The 13251-nt window shown below is 33.5% G+C and overlaps 1 protein-coding gene across 3 annotated transcripts in view; it reads left to right on the plus strand.

Moving 5' to 3' along the window:
- ZDHHC17 (zDHHC palmitoyltransferase 17) overlaps nucleotides 1-13251 on the plus strand; it is a 130265-nt gene that overhangs the window by 89248 nt on the left and 27766 nt on the right. For all 3 annotated transcript variants that reach the window (XM_081483921.1, XM_081483920.1, XM_081483919.1), the window contains exons 9-14: nucleotides 1482-1624; nucleotides 2962-3062; nucleotides 6846-6970; nucleotides 8201-8263; nucleotides 11171-11264; nucleotides 12153-12236. In XM_081483921.1, the coding sequence (XP_081340047.1) occupies nucleotides 1482-1624; nucleotides 2962-3062; nucleotides 6846-6970; nucleotides 8201-8263; nucleotides 11171-11264; nucleotides 12153-12236 (610 nt within the window). The remainder of the gene's footprint in view (nucleotides 1-1481; nucleotides 1625-2961; nucleotides 3063-6845; nucleotides 6971-8200; nucleotides 8264-11170; nucleotides 11265-12152; nucleotides 12237-13251) is intronic.

Genomic DNA, 13251 nt, shown 5'->3' on the forward strand with positions numbered 1-13251 from the left:
TCACAACTGGAATATCTTATATAATTTCATCCCCTAAGGTAACTCGAGAGACTTAATAGCTGCCTATAAGTCTGTGAAGGGCTGTTATATAGGAGAGGCAATAGACTGTGTGTTGCTCCAAAGATACAATTCTAATAGATGTTAGAAGGAAGCAGGCAGGTTTTATACTTAGGAGTATTTCTAACAATTAGACCAGTACAAAAATGAAATGGTACTACAGCTGAAGTTTTTTTTTTTTTTTCTAATTTATTTTAGTTGGGAGCTAATTACTTTACAATATTGTAGTGGTTTTTGTCATACATTGACATGAATCAGCCCTGGGTTTACATGTGTTCCCCATCCTGAACCCCCCTCCCACCTCCCTCCCCATCCCATCCCTCTGGGTCATCCCATTGCCCCAGCCCTGAGCATTTGTCTCATGCATCGAACCTGGAATGGTGTTCTGTTTCACATATGATAATATACATGTTTCGATGCTATTCTCTCAGAACGTCCCACCCTCACCTTCTCCCTCAGAGTCCATAAGACTGTTCTATGCATCTGTGTCTCTTATTCTGTCTTGCATATAGGGTTATTGTTACCATCTATCAAATTCCATATATATGCATTAGTATACTGTATTGGTGTTTTTCTTTCTGGCTTACTTCACTCTGTATAATGGGCTCCAGTTTCATCCATCTCAATAGAACTGATTCAAATGTATTTTTTTAATGGCTGAGTAATATTCCATTGTGTATATGTACCAGAGCTTCCTTATCCATTCGTCTGCTGATGGACATCTAGGTTGCTTCCATGTCCTGGCTATTATAAACAGCGCTGTGATGAACATTGGGGTACACGTGTCTCTTTCAATTCTGGTTTCCTCGGTGTGTATGCCCAGCCGTGGGATTGCTGGGTCATATGGCAGTTTTATTCCCAACAGCTGAAGTTTTAAAGCACTGTACTTTTTTACATGTTCAGAGGCACATCATCTCCATTCTGTGATCTCTGGGACTCTAAATAAAATTGATTTTATTCTCTTACTTTGGTATTTTAATATACTATGTATATGTATCATTCAAAATATCTTCTCCAGGCTAAACATACTGTTTTCCTTGTCTGATACAGCTGTTAGACCTTCAGTCATTCTGGTTGCCCTTGTTTCCTTAGATGTCAGTGCATTTGTTAAAATCAGGTAGTATTTTCATGAACTATTTTTTAGCCCATCCATGTGTTAGCAGGTAGTACCTGCTGTCTACTGTATCTAAACCCACTCTTATGACTTCTGTTCTCATTTTCCACAACTTTAACCAAGTACTTTTAAATTGTTTATTTAATACCTCTTTCTAGAAAACAGACTAGCACCTTGAATACTTTCTGCACATAGTAGGTATATTTGATAATTTCACCCCTGTTGTGTGTTTTCACAAAGGTAACAGTGATTCACATTGAGGTTACTTGAAACATGAAAAACTTTGTGTTTTTTTTTTTTTTCTGTCCAGGAATTTCGGCAGAAAGTAATGCTGGGAACTCCCTTCCTAGTTATTTGGCTGGTTGGGTTTATAGCAGACCTAAATATTGATTCTTGGCTCATTAAAGGGCTAATGTATGGTGGTGTTTGGGCTACAGTACAGTTTCTTTCAAAGTAAGTGTATTGTTTTTAACTATATTTTTAACCAGACAGGTAAAAATCATAATTTGCACCTGGCTATGTAAAATTAATATTTTGTATATTTAGAACACTGCCTTTATGTAACAAGTTTGATCTTAATGTAATGTTAAAGAATTTTTGGCAAATCTGAAATCTTTAACATTTTTAACATTGTTATGAAAAATGACTGTAAAGGTACTTTCAGTGAGTAAGTCTAACATTTTTAAGGCTAAAATGCAGTTTTAAAACATTTCAATAGACATGAACGCGAGTTTGTTGAACTCTGAATGTAATATATTGCTTATTTCTGGATAATTATAATGCTTGAGCTTACCTTTCTATGGAAATTAAATTTTCTTTGGTCATAGGCAGTAGGCAAGAAAGAGGTTTAATTTTAGCACAAGGGAACGTCTAAGCATATGAAGAGTCTAAGCATATGAGGTGGGCTCAGTTGTTTTTTTAAAGTTTTCTCCTTTCTTCTCTAAACATTGTGTTCATTCTGTTTTCTTCTTATCCTTAGATCCTATTGCCCTAAAGTTGCCCATCCAGTAAACTAGGAAGTTATTTTTGATCCAGAATTTCCCACCTAATTTCCATTCCTTCAGTACTTTGTTTTCACCAGAATTTCAAAAGAGAGTTCTGAAAATAATTCACAGAGATGAGAGTGAATGGTAATGCACCAGTGTGATAACTCTCAGGAAGAAACTTAATCTTATTTTATGTTTACTTTCCCCAATTCTGCCTTCTTAGCATACATGGATGGTTGATCCTGCTTAGTGTTTAATAAAATTTATCATTGTTTATTTTTTCCTGAATTCTAAATGCTGTAAATAATGACCTTTAATTCCTCCAAACCAGCTGGTTCATTCTCTTTGAAAAGATGTGCTGAAAGCTTAGTAGGAATGTGTAGGTAAGGAGAAATAATGATGCAGCATAGAGAAAAACTTGGGGATTGCTTTGCACTCATTTGTTAAAATTATAACATGCCTTTGGTGAGTAGTAAGCTGGATGATAGAGTTACTATATATGCTAAAGTGGGTTTTTTATTTAAAAGAATAGGAATACAATGAAGTTCTAAAGTTGGAGAGTATATAGACTATAATTCTAATTCTTGATGAATTAAAAGTAGCTTCAGACTTGAGTCATTCAGCTGTGCATTCATGTCTTATTGATTACTGTGGAAAACAACCTTCGTATTTAAGCATCCTGAATTTCTGGGTTTTGTTAAAAGTTTACTATGCAGAATAGATGTAATTTTCATTTAAATAAATAAATAGTCATTTTTACAGTGAAATACAGAGCTCACATTTGATAAACCTTGTGTCTTACAGATCCTTCTTTGATCACTCAATGCATAGTGCATTGCCCCTTGGGATATATTTGGCAACCAAATTTTGGATGTATGTGACGTGGTTCTTCTGGTTTTGGAATGATATCCTTTGGTTATAAAGGTCTTATCTAAAACAATTTTTGTTTGTTATTTAAACAAATGTTTAATAATTTAACATAGCTGACCTACTCCCTATATACTAGAATAAAACAGTTTTATTAGAAAAATAAGTATGAACTAATGTATTTTTAAATGTTTCATATTTAATAAATTGCTTTTCAAAGCTGCTTTTAAGAACATCAGTAGTAATAATAATATCGATAATAGTGACCATTAATTGAGTTTTTAAAGGACGTTTTCCTAAATACTTTGTGTTCCATTTACTACACATCCTATTATGTTTATATTGTTGTCTCCATTTTATAGATGAGAAAACTTAGGTTTAAATAGGTTAATCTGTTATTTTTTCCCAAGATCACACAGCTAGTCTCTAATAAAGTGGAGTAGAAACACATGTTTGTCTGATTCTGTAACACATTCTGCACCTTTCTGCTGAATTGTGATTTTCATGTTTTAGTGTCAAGTCATTTTCTCTGAATATTTTCTTACTGTCACACTTATTACTGTTCTGCTCTGATAGGTGGCCATTAATTTTCTCTTTTGCTTATGAAAAGCTGTTAGTACTGTATCTTCAGATGTTTGTTAAGTTCAGCAAATTATTTCGATGTACTTTTTTTTTTTTTAATGTACTTTTAAAAAATAGTATAATTTGACATTGTAAGTTTGTATGTGCATGTGTGTACATCTAAGAAATGAGGACAGTGTCAGCTTTTGATGTTTTAATAGAAAAAATCAGTAACAGTCTGTTTTATTATAATAAAGGTACATGTTTGATGTCTTAAATCATTCAAAACATTACTATCAATATAAAAAGCATATGATATTTTAAATGGTATGCATATTCAGTGACTTTTACCTGTTCTGAACAGTATTAATTGTTACTGATACCTGGTTTCACTTCACAGTTGTGCATATTATAATATTGCATTCTTTTTGTTAAGTTGTCCTGTGTATTAGAGAAAAACAAAATATGCTTATTTCTTTGTGAAACTGAGCCACAGAATTATAACTGTGCTTCTAATTCTTAATTTTCACAGCATTATAGGATTACTTGTTAAAATACTTTCTTAGCATAGTGTCTATTGAAATTTTTTCACTTGGCAGTTTTCACTAGCTCATTCTGGGCTTGTATTATACTTTGAGATAAAAATTGTTCTTCATAGATTTATTAAGCATTAGAATTGTCTTATTGGATTATTTAATAAGTAAAACATATCTGCTCATTTTCAGTACCTCATCTATTTTAAATTTATAAAAAGCACTGACCTCTGAAATGACTAGTATTCAAGACGTATTTTCTAACTTGTCTTCCTAAATTGAACCGTAAATTTTATGTTCAAGAAAAAAAATCCAATTCACATCTCAAAATAATTTAGACTGTTGCTATACTGTTAATCTGTTTGCATTTAAGTAGAGAAAAGCAGGATAATTAGTAAATTACAAATAGTGAAAACTTTATGCCAGAGAGTTTTATATAGTCCTTATATCAACTTTTGCTTAGGAACTTCAGATGGCACTTAAGCACTATACTTGGAGACCATTTTAAACAGCACTCACCAACAAAAAGCACACAAATGCTAAACAAGAAGGCAAAGTACTGGCTTGTTTAGCTCAACTGGAAATGTGTGTGTAAGGCAACTCATGTTTATTGTTACTTTGTGCATATTCACAAATGACTGCAGAAGCATTCTAAATACTGGCTTTGGGGTTACAAATAAATTTTAGCTAATAGACATGAGGGTCAACTGTATATAAGTTATTTTAGCTTCTCATATGTTACTCAGCGTCAGTGTTTTTGTGGTGATAATGAGTCTTATATTGATATAAACCATTTGTTACAATAAATAAAATTCTACTATTTGATTTATAGTTCTTCAGATATATTATTTTACTTGGTTCTCAGAACAATTCTTTGAGATTAAAAAAAAAACATAAATCATAATGCTGTTTTCTAACTGATAGAAAAATTGAGGTTCATAGAAGTTGTATGCCTTGCTCAAAGTTACATAGCCAGGTAATTATTGAGAGTCTGGTGTAGAACCCAGTTCTTTGACCTGATACAGTGTATCTTCAAATGCCCTATATTATACACTGACCATAATTTGTACAAGGAAATAATAAGAGATCAGATCAAAAGTTTATTTACAAAGAAGTTTATCACTGTACCATTTATAATAGCAAAAAAATGAAATAACCTGAATTGGAGGACAGATTTATCAGTTATCTGACATGTGGTATACAATAAAATATCCATTAAAATGCTTTTCTAAGACTTAGTGATGTAGGCTCATACTTATAACAAATGAAAAAATCATAAATTGTATTTACAGAGAGATTCTAATTTTAGAATGTGCAAATGATAAGAGCCGGAAGTGAGCACATGTAATTTTAGCTGTGGTTATTTCTGGTTGTGAGATTTGTGAGTGATTTGCTTGCACTTTTATTTGAAAATTTTGTTCATACTTCTTCTGTAATTATCATACAACTCTAAAATTCACTGTTGTAAATAATATAGTCTACTGTTTATTGTGTTGGCAAAAGTTTTGAAATAGGTTATTAGGAATTCTGTATCTAAAAATAAATTATTTTTCAATCAGGTCTTAAGCTTCTTAAATCAGAGGTGAATGTGATCATTTGTTCCCATAATATTTAATGACTCAGAATATTCTGCCGAGTACTTTGGAGAGGCCATAGACGGCAGCCCACCAGGCTCCCCCGTCCCTGGGATTCTCCAGGCAAGAACACTGGAGTGTACTTAGGGGCCGTCATAAATAATGAAGACCTAACAAATGACCAGAGTAGCAATCTTTATGCCTTTTAGACCAATAACACATTTGTGAAGAAGTAACAAGGCAAAGATTTGGGCTGAGGCAATCAGTTGGTGGGGATGTGGCCAGCAGATGTGTGGGAGAACTGGTGGGAGTGAATGGCTAGTGCAGTCAGTGTGTGAACAGAGGTCCCTGTCTGTCAGCATCCATCCCAGACTGCTAGAGGCTTTTCCTTTCTTCCCTGCTACAGGGACGGCACCATTCTCATGGGAAATTTTGTGGACAGCTTTTGTACCTGTGTTAAATCTTGGAAATGGTGTGTTTTGTGCCTCAAAAATGTGTTGCTCTAGCAACATTGCTTTATTTTTCCCAGTGTTATTGAAAATAGTCTTTGATTCTTCACTTAACATTTATAAGTGCCTGGTACATTTATTATGTTTTTATTAGTAAGGAAAATGTAACCAAAGAAAGTATTTCTGTTTTAAGCAAGTTTATAAATACTTTTTCTAAAATTAAAGTCAACTTGAATGTGGGCAAAAATGGCAATGAAGAGAATATAAAAACAATCTTTTAAATATATGGGTATGATATGTAAATGTTTGGTAGATTTTAATGAATATAGATAAAGTAATATGCTAATTTCTTTGGACATGAGAAGTCCCTCATTTTTGTCAAAAGAGGTAATGATCATTTAAAAATAATGTATTTAATAATAATGACTTTAAAAATGTGTCAGGTAAGCTTACCCTACATGATTTAAAATTTGTAAGCAACTGACATTTTTGTTTCTTACATTTACTTATGAGCACAATGGAAAATGTGTTTGTTGTGATATAATAGACTAGCATGTATAGATGGAATTCATTTTGATGTAATAAACCATCTTGTACTTTTTTCTAGGTTTTTTTGTATGTGTGATAAAATCTTACAAATTAAAAGTTTACCTATAGTAATAACTAGTTTTCATTTCTTCTTCAGATTCCTTAACTTTAGGCACATCTCAATTTTCTATTTATCCATCTTCCATTCCTTGCCAATAGTATTGCACTTTTCTACAATTTTGGAAAATCTTGGAAATCAGATCCAGGGATTATTAAAGCCACAGAAGAACAAAAGAAAAAGGTAGCATGATACTGTCTAACTAGTTACATGTGTTTTATTGCCATATTATCAGTATTTTTAGCAGATATGAGAATACAAAGAAACTGGGAATTTCAAACCAAACTGAGATTATGTATATCGTTGGTGCTCTTGAGATGCCTATCCTTACACTTGCATGACATTTTAAAATTTCATGTTTCTTTCCTTTCTAAGGATTATGATTGTTTTGAGGGACTAATACAGTATTTTAAACATCTCTGTAAACCTTCAGCAAATAAATTGCATTCATTAAATAAATGTTTGTTAAAAGACCGTGTAAACTAGAAGGCCAGAAAACTGGTTGATAGTATAGATAAATTGTTTTACTAGCTAACATATTTGTATATATGATCCAGGGCACCCCTCATCTATAGCCCAGGTACTTAGGAAGCCAAATTTATAATCCAAAGAGGTCATGTTAAGTAGAGAACTAGACCAGAGGCAGTTAAATTATTTTAAGAGCTGTTTAACCCAGTCCCTGAAAACAGAGCAAATCCCGATGAGTTATTCTATCCTCATTTGATTAAAACACTAGTAGTTTCTTACAGTCTACCCCTTTCTATGCTGCGTAAAGAACACTACCCTTATGTTCCAGTATTCTTCAGACATTTACTCCTAATTGATTTGCCAGCTTTTCTTAAGTTATAATCTAGCTCTGAAGATTCGATTCTTTTTTGGATTCAGGTTTACATTTATCTCTTAATCATCAAAACCCATGCAGACTAGTCCTTAGGTAATTTAGTTTTATTCCCGTAACTTAAGTTTAGTGTTGATTTTTCATATATCCAAGAAATAAAATTTCTGTATTCAGATTATAGTAAAATGACAGAAGTGAAGAAATTTATTATTTTCAGCTGAAAACCTTGGTTAATTAGAAATAAATGTGTGTGTTGATACTCATGTAAATATTCTCACTGAGTACAGTTGACTTTCAGCGTTGCGTTCATCTCAGGTGTGCAGCACAACGATTCAGCTGTGTATAACTGAATCACTGAGGTTCATATACGTAATCTGAGAAATAGTATATTCTTTCTCAGGTTCTTTTCCCTTATAGTTTATTACAAAATATTGAGTAGAGTTCCCTGTGCTATGCAGTAGGTCCTTGTTGGTTATCTATATTTAGTAGTGTGTACTGATACTCATATTGATGGAACCATAGCTGATGAATATTGTTCTGTTTTGAATGAAGTTTATTTATTTTTTAATTCACAGACAATAGTTGAACTTGCAGAGACAGGAAGTCTGGACCTCAGTATATTCTGCAGTACCTGTTTGGTAGTATTTTTTTCTTTACTCTTCCCTCTCTCCTTTTCCCTTAGCAGTGGCATAGCATAGAGAGTTTGGGAAACCAGTACAGTTTCTTTCACTGAGCACATTTCATGATCCCCCCAGCCAAAAGGCGTTTAGATCATGGGACAGGAGAAAGATGGTGAAAAGATATCTTCTTACCAGTGTTCTCTTTCCCCTGATAGTATACCTTAACTGCATTTCTGATTCAGTGTTGCCATTCATCTGTATTCATTCTTTTTTTCTCAGAATGTAATTCAACAAAAAACTTAACTAATTAAGTATTTAAAATCAAAAGTTTACTATGATTCCCTAATATGCTGTTACCCTAATTACATTTTAAGAAAATTGTTTCTTATGTTTAAAGGCCATGATGGGAAGTTAGGTAACCTTTAAGACAACATTAGAGCAGTTACCCATCTGTGTTAGAGTGTTTATGCAAATTAGAGCACTCTTTTATCATTGATATTAAAAGTTATCATATTCAGCCAGGTCATAGATAATAATACTGTTTTGTATTTTCGAGATTTTCTGCTTGATTTTTGTAATTAGTTCCTGTGGAAAATGTTTGGACTGCCACAGTGTTTCTGTGGCATATAGTGTTCCTGTATAAACCATGTTTCTCTGTATGGAAATGGAAATATCCCCAAATCATGCTTGAAACTAAGTGTCCTTTTATACCTTTAAGTTATACACTACAACTGAACTAACATCTTTACAATAATAATGAAGTAATTGACCTAGTTGAGGATTCTGGAAAGAGTTTTTGAAACTAAGCTCTAATTCTAGAGATTCTTTTAAGTTGTTTCGCTTAACATTCTTTGGCAAACAGTTATGATTTTGGATTCACTAAATATACTGCTTTATTTTTGGTAGCAACGTTAGAGTACTGATTCTTTTGTATTTTAAAGCATGCTTTAAAAAGATTTTTGTTTCTGTGCTTTACAATGGGTAATTTGCAGAATTGTGTTCTTAATGTTTAGAACATTTTTATATTCTACTATTCTATGAACCGGAGCAGGCAATGGCACCCCACTCCAGTACTCTTGCCTGGAGAATCCCATGGACGGAGGAGCCTGGTGGGCTGCAGTCCATGGGGTCGCTAAGAGTCGGACAAGACTGAGTGACTTCACTTTCACTTTTCCCTTTCATGCATTGGAGAAGGAAATGGCAACCCACTCCAGTGTTCTTGCCTGGAGAATCTCAGGGATGGGGGAGCCTGGTGGGCTGCTGTCTATGGGGTTGCACAGAGTTGGACACGACTGAAGCGACTTAGCAGCAGCAGCAGTCTATGAACGTATTATTCTGTTCCACAAAGTCAAGTATACATTGCTGATGTTTTTGCCATGTGGCAAACAGATTCTTTTATATAGAGTTGCTCAATACAGTTTCATTATTAAGTATATATCTGATGGCAAGAACGAGACTATTTTTGTCATTATAGCATAAATGTTTTCATTATGTATTATGTTACGGTAAGCTGTAGTTCTGGATAGATAATTTGGTATTGTAAAATCAAGAGCATGTCGTAATATAAAATGATTCGAATTGACAGAGGTATTTGTAATTATATGGGTATCCTTCACTTTGACAAATAGGTAAGAAGACATACGTAAATCAGAATTTCCTGAAAATGAATTGCTCTGTAAGTGAACTAGGGCAGCTGTTGTGTTCAAGAGCCTTGTGTCCGTTTTTGTGCAGAATTCCTTCGTAACTGTTGCCCAAAGAGGAGACTTAGCTGAGAGTTGCAAGTTAGGGTAGAAGTTGTTTGATATATCCTACTTCTTTGTGCTGATGGATTTAGTCTCATATCTGTGCTGAAGAGTAACTTAGCCTTTTCTTGGGTCCACAGATTATTTTAGTACATGTAAGAGCCACATAATGCACCTATGCCTTTTTCTTAGTACCCTCAGAATCATGTATAACCTTATGTAAAGTGTTGGGGAAATGACAGGGCTTTTATTAAAACACCAATGAAGGGTATTATAAAATTTGCTTCTGAAAAGTGTTATAACTCCAGCTCTTGTCATGTATCCAGCATTGGGATTAACAACTCTTTGAAGATCACTAATGAGTTCTTGTATTCACTTGACCGCTTGAGAGTAATGGAGAGAAAAGCATTTCACAACATTTAAAACAGAAGGCATCATGAAAATGAACTCTCTATTGCCTGTCAAGTGCTGTATAATGTATTTTTTGTTTTTTAGAACAAATAGGGACTGCCTAAACTTCACAAGCATGTTGTATTTTCTTAGATATGGTCTTGCAGTTCAGCAGGGAAAAGTGCTGTACCTTAATCTGAGATCTGAAGAGGCTCTGAAAGATGAGTGCACTTACTGGGTTTTTTTGTTGTTGCTAGATTTGTTAGCTCTGGGAAGACATTTTATTAATGATTTGAATTTTAGAAGCTGCTTTTATTCACTTCTAACGACCTTCCTATTACTAAGAAACAGTTTCATTTTATTAAGCAGCAACCAGTATCATTCACTGTGATAGATTTTCATTAAGAAGCTGGAAGAGTGATATTTGAGGAATTTAAGGGTTATGAATTAAATATAGTACCATTCACTGCAATAGCAGATTGGTATTTGATTCTTATTTTTGTAAATTGATGGTTCTGCCCCACCTTAGGAGTTTTTATTTGTTTGTTTGTTTATTTGACTGTCCACACAGCAAGGAGTTTATATGTTAGAGTAGCCTTCTTTTTCATCTTTGTTGTTGCAGTTGAAATTTTATTAAACAAGAATGATTTTTGATTGGATCTATTCCTTTGGAAACCTTGGTATAATCCTTTTCAAAAAATAGTTTTTTTCATAATTGTATTTTGAGAAAATGTTCAGCTTTTCTGTCTTAGGTACAGTGCCTTTTGTAATCTTTTCACATGCCTATTAACAGATACGGAAGCCAGTAAGGTCCAAACATTGTGGTGTGTGCAACCGCTGTATAGCGAAATTTGACCATCATTGCCCATGGGTGGGTAACTGTGTAGGTAAGTTTTATTAGTAATTTCTAAATGTATTGTTCATTTATATTGCTCTAGGTAACTAATGAAGTACAATATTAAAGTAGATGTGGAAGCTTCATTCTTACACCATGCAACACCCCTTATTCCCCTAATTATTTTCTTGGTGGTGGTACATCAGCTCAGTTGTAAGAGAGGGAAAAAGACATCATAAAATCAGTGTCTAGGAAAGACTGATATAATTTCTTTATCAGTTCTCTCTGGTGCCTCCTCTTTCCTGTTTTCTCCATTGGACAGCAGTGAAATCAATAAAGAGGCAGCTTGTGTTGTCTTTTAGTTAAACTAGAGAAAGTAAGACAATTAAAAATTGCTACAAGATTGTTATGTACAGAGGCAAAGAAAAATGACAGCTAAGAACTCTGCATACCTCAGTGCTCAGAATCACAGTCTAAGGAAGTGGGATAAGTGGCCTGAGAGATGACCATGGAGATTTTATGAGGGAACAGCAGGGAAATATTACAAAGATTGTATGACTCTCTGGGAGAAACCTTTAAAAAGTTGGATTATAAAGTTTATAAAAGTACAGATAAAATAGAGTTGTTTAAACCTCAAAGCACATAGTGGAATTAAAGCTCAAAATTGTGATTTATTTGGTTCATTAAGACTTTTTTGACTTCAGAGTGCATTTCATTGCAGTCACTACATCTTTGTGTAATTGTAAGCATTCTTTTATTTTAGACTTTGATTAAAACAACTCTTTTCTTGACGATCATTTTGTAAATAAGTAGCGTATGTGATGATTGTCCAGTGTGCATCTCACTTTTCAGGGCATTTCCCAACCACAGTCTCATCCCTAGGTATTTGTCTGGTTGTTTTTTGTTAGCTGGAAAAAATTGCTTCTGTTTTGTTCTCTAGGTGCAGGCAACCATAGATACTTTATGGGCTACCTATTCTTCTTGCTTTTTATGATCTGCTGGATGATTTATGGTTGTATTTCTTGTGAGTACAATTAGTATTTTTTATCTTCTTAAAGCAAATGTTTGCAAACTCATGCTTTACCATATTAACAAAAAATACAGTAATGACAAATGTCTTTTAACTGAGACACTTCACTACAATGAAAAAATAGATATAGAACTATCAAATATATTCAGTAGCGTATAAGCAACATAATTATCAGTTAATTGTCTTTTAATAGGCTTTGAAAAGCTTCTGGGTAAAATACACCAACATTTTTCACGTTGCATGCTTGCTTTGCTTTAGTAGTTTGTAAATTTTGTGATTATGCTAGTTGCTCTTTCTTATCAAACAGCTGGGAAAATATAGTTGAAGTTCAGTTTTCACAGAACTTGAAATATTTTGAAGAGGAAGATATAATTATTGTCTATTGGAGAATATTTAAAAGGTTAAAAATAAGTTGTCATTCACTGATCATATGGTTTAGTACTTTAGAAGAAATAATAGGCTTTTATTGCACTGAGAACATAATTTGGAAAGAATTTGAATGAAAATATTAGCTACTGTCCTTCAGGGCTTGTTGGTACTTAGCATGAAGACGTATTAGATACTGACTTGAGAATAAGTCTTGGATGATTTCCTAGTCTTCCTACTCCCACAGATATTAAGAATAATCTCTATTATTATTAATACTGTAATGAAAAAGGAGGCTAGTTCCTCAAATAGAGATGAACAGAGAGAAAGTTTTGGTCAGAGATCTTTACCTAATTTCTGGCAGTCCAACACCCCTAAGAAAGAGCATAGTCCAGCAATAACATCAATTCTTTATGGCAGCGGCTCTCTGAGTAAATTAAATTTTGTTTTGGAAAAAGCTCTCCTCCCCAAGGTGATCTTGTATTATATGCCTTCCCTCCAAAGAAGTCTCACATGTATATATCATCTTATCTTTGTATAAAAGAAATATTTTTAAAGTATTATATGTATGTAGTACCAATCAAATAAAAGCTGTTGTTACAGTACAGGTTTGTTTGTTTTTAAGATTGGCTGCTGCTTTCTG

Source organism: Giraffa tippelskirchi, chromosome 4, assembly GCF_054371585.1.
Source record: "Giraffa tippelskirchi isolate mGirTip1 chromosome 4, T2T-mGirTip1v1.2.pri, whole genome shotgun sequence".
NCBI lineage: Eukaryota > Metazoa > Chordata > Mammalia > Artiodactyla > Giraffidae > Giraffa > Giraffa tippelskirchi.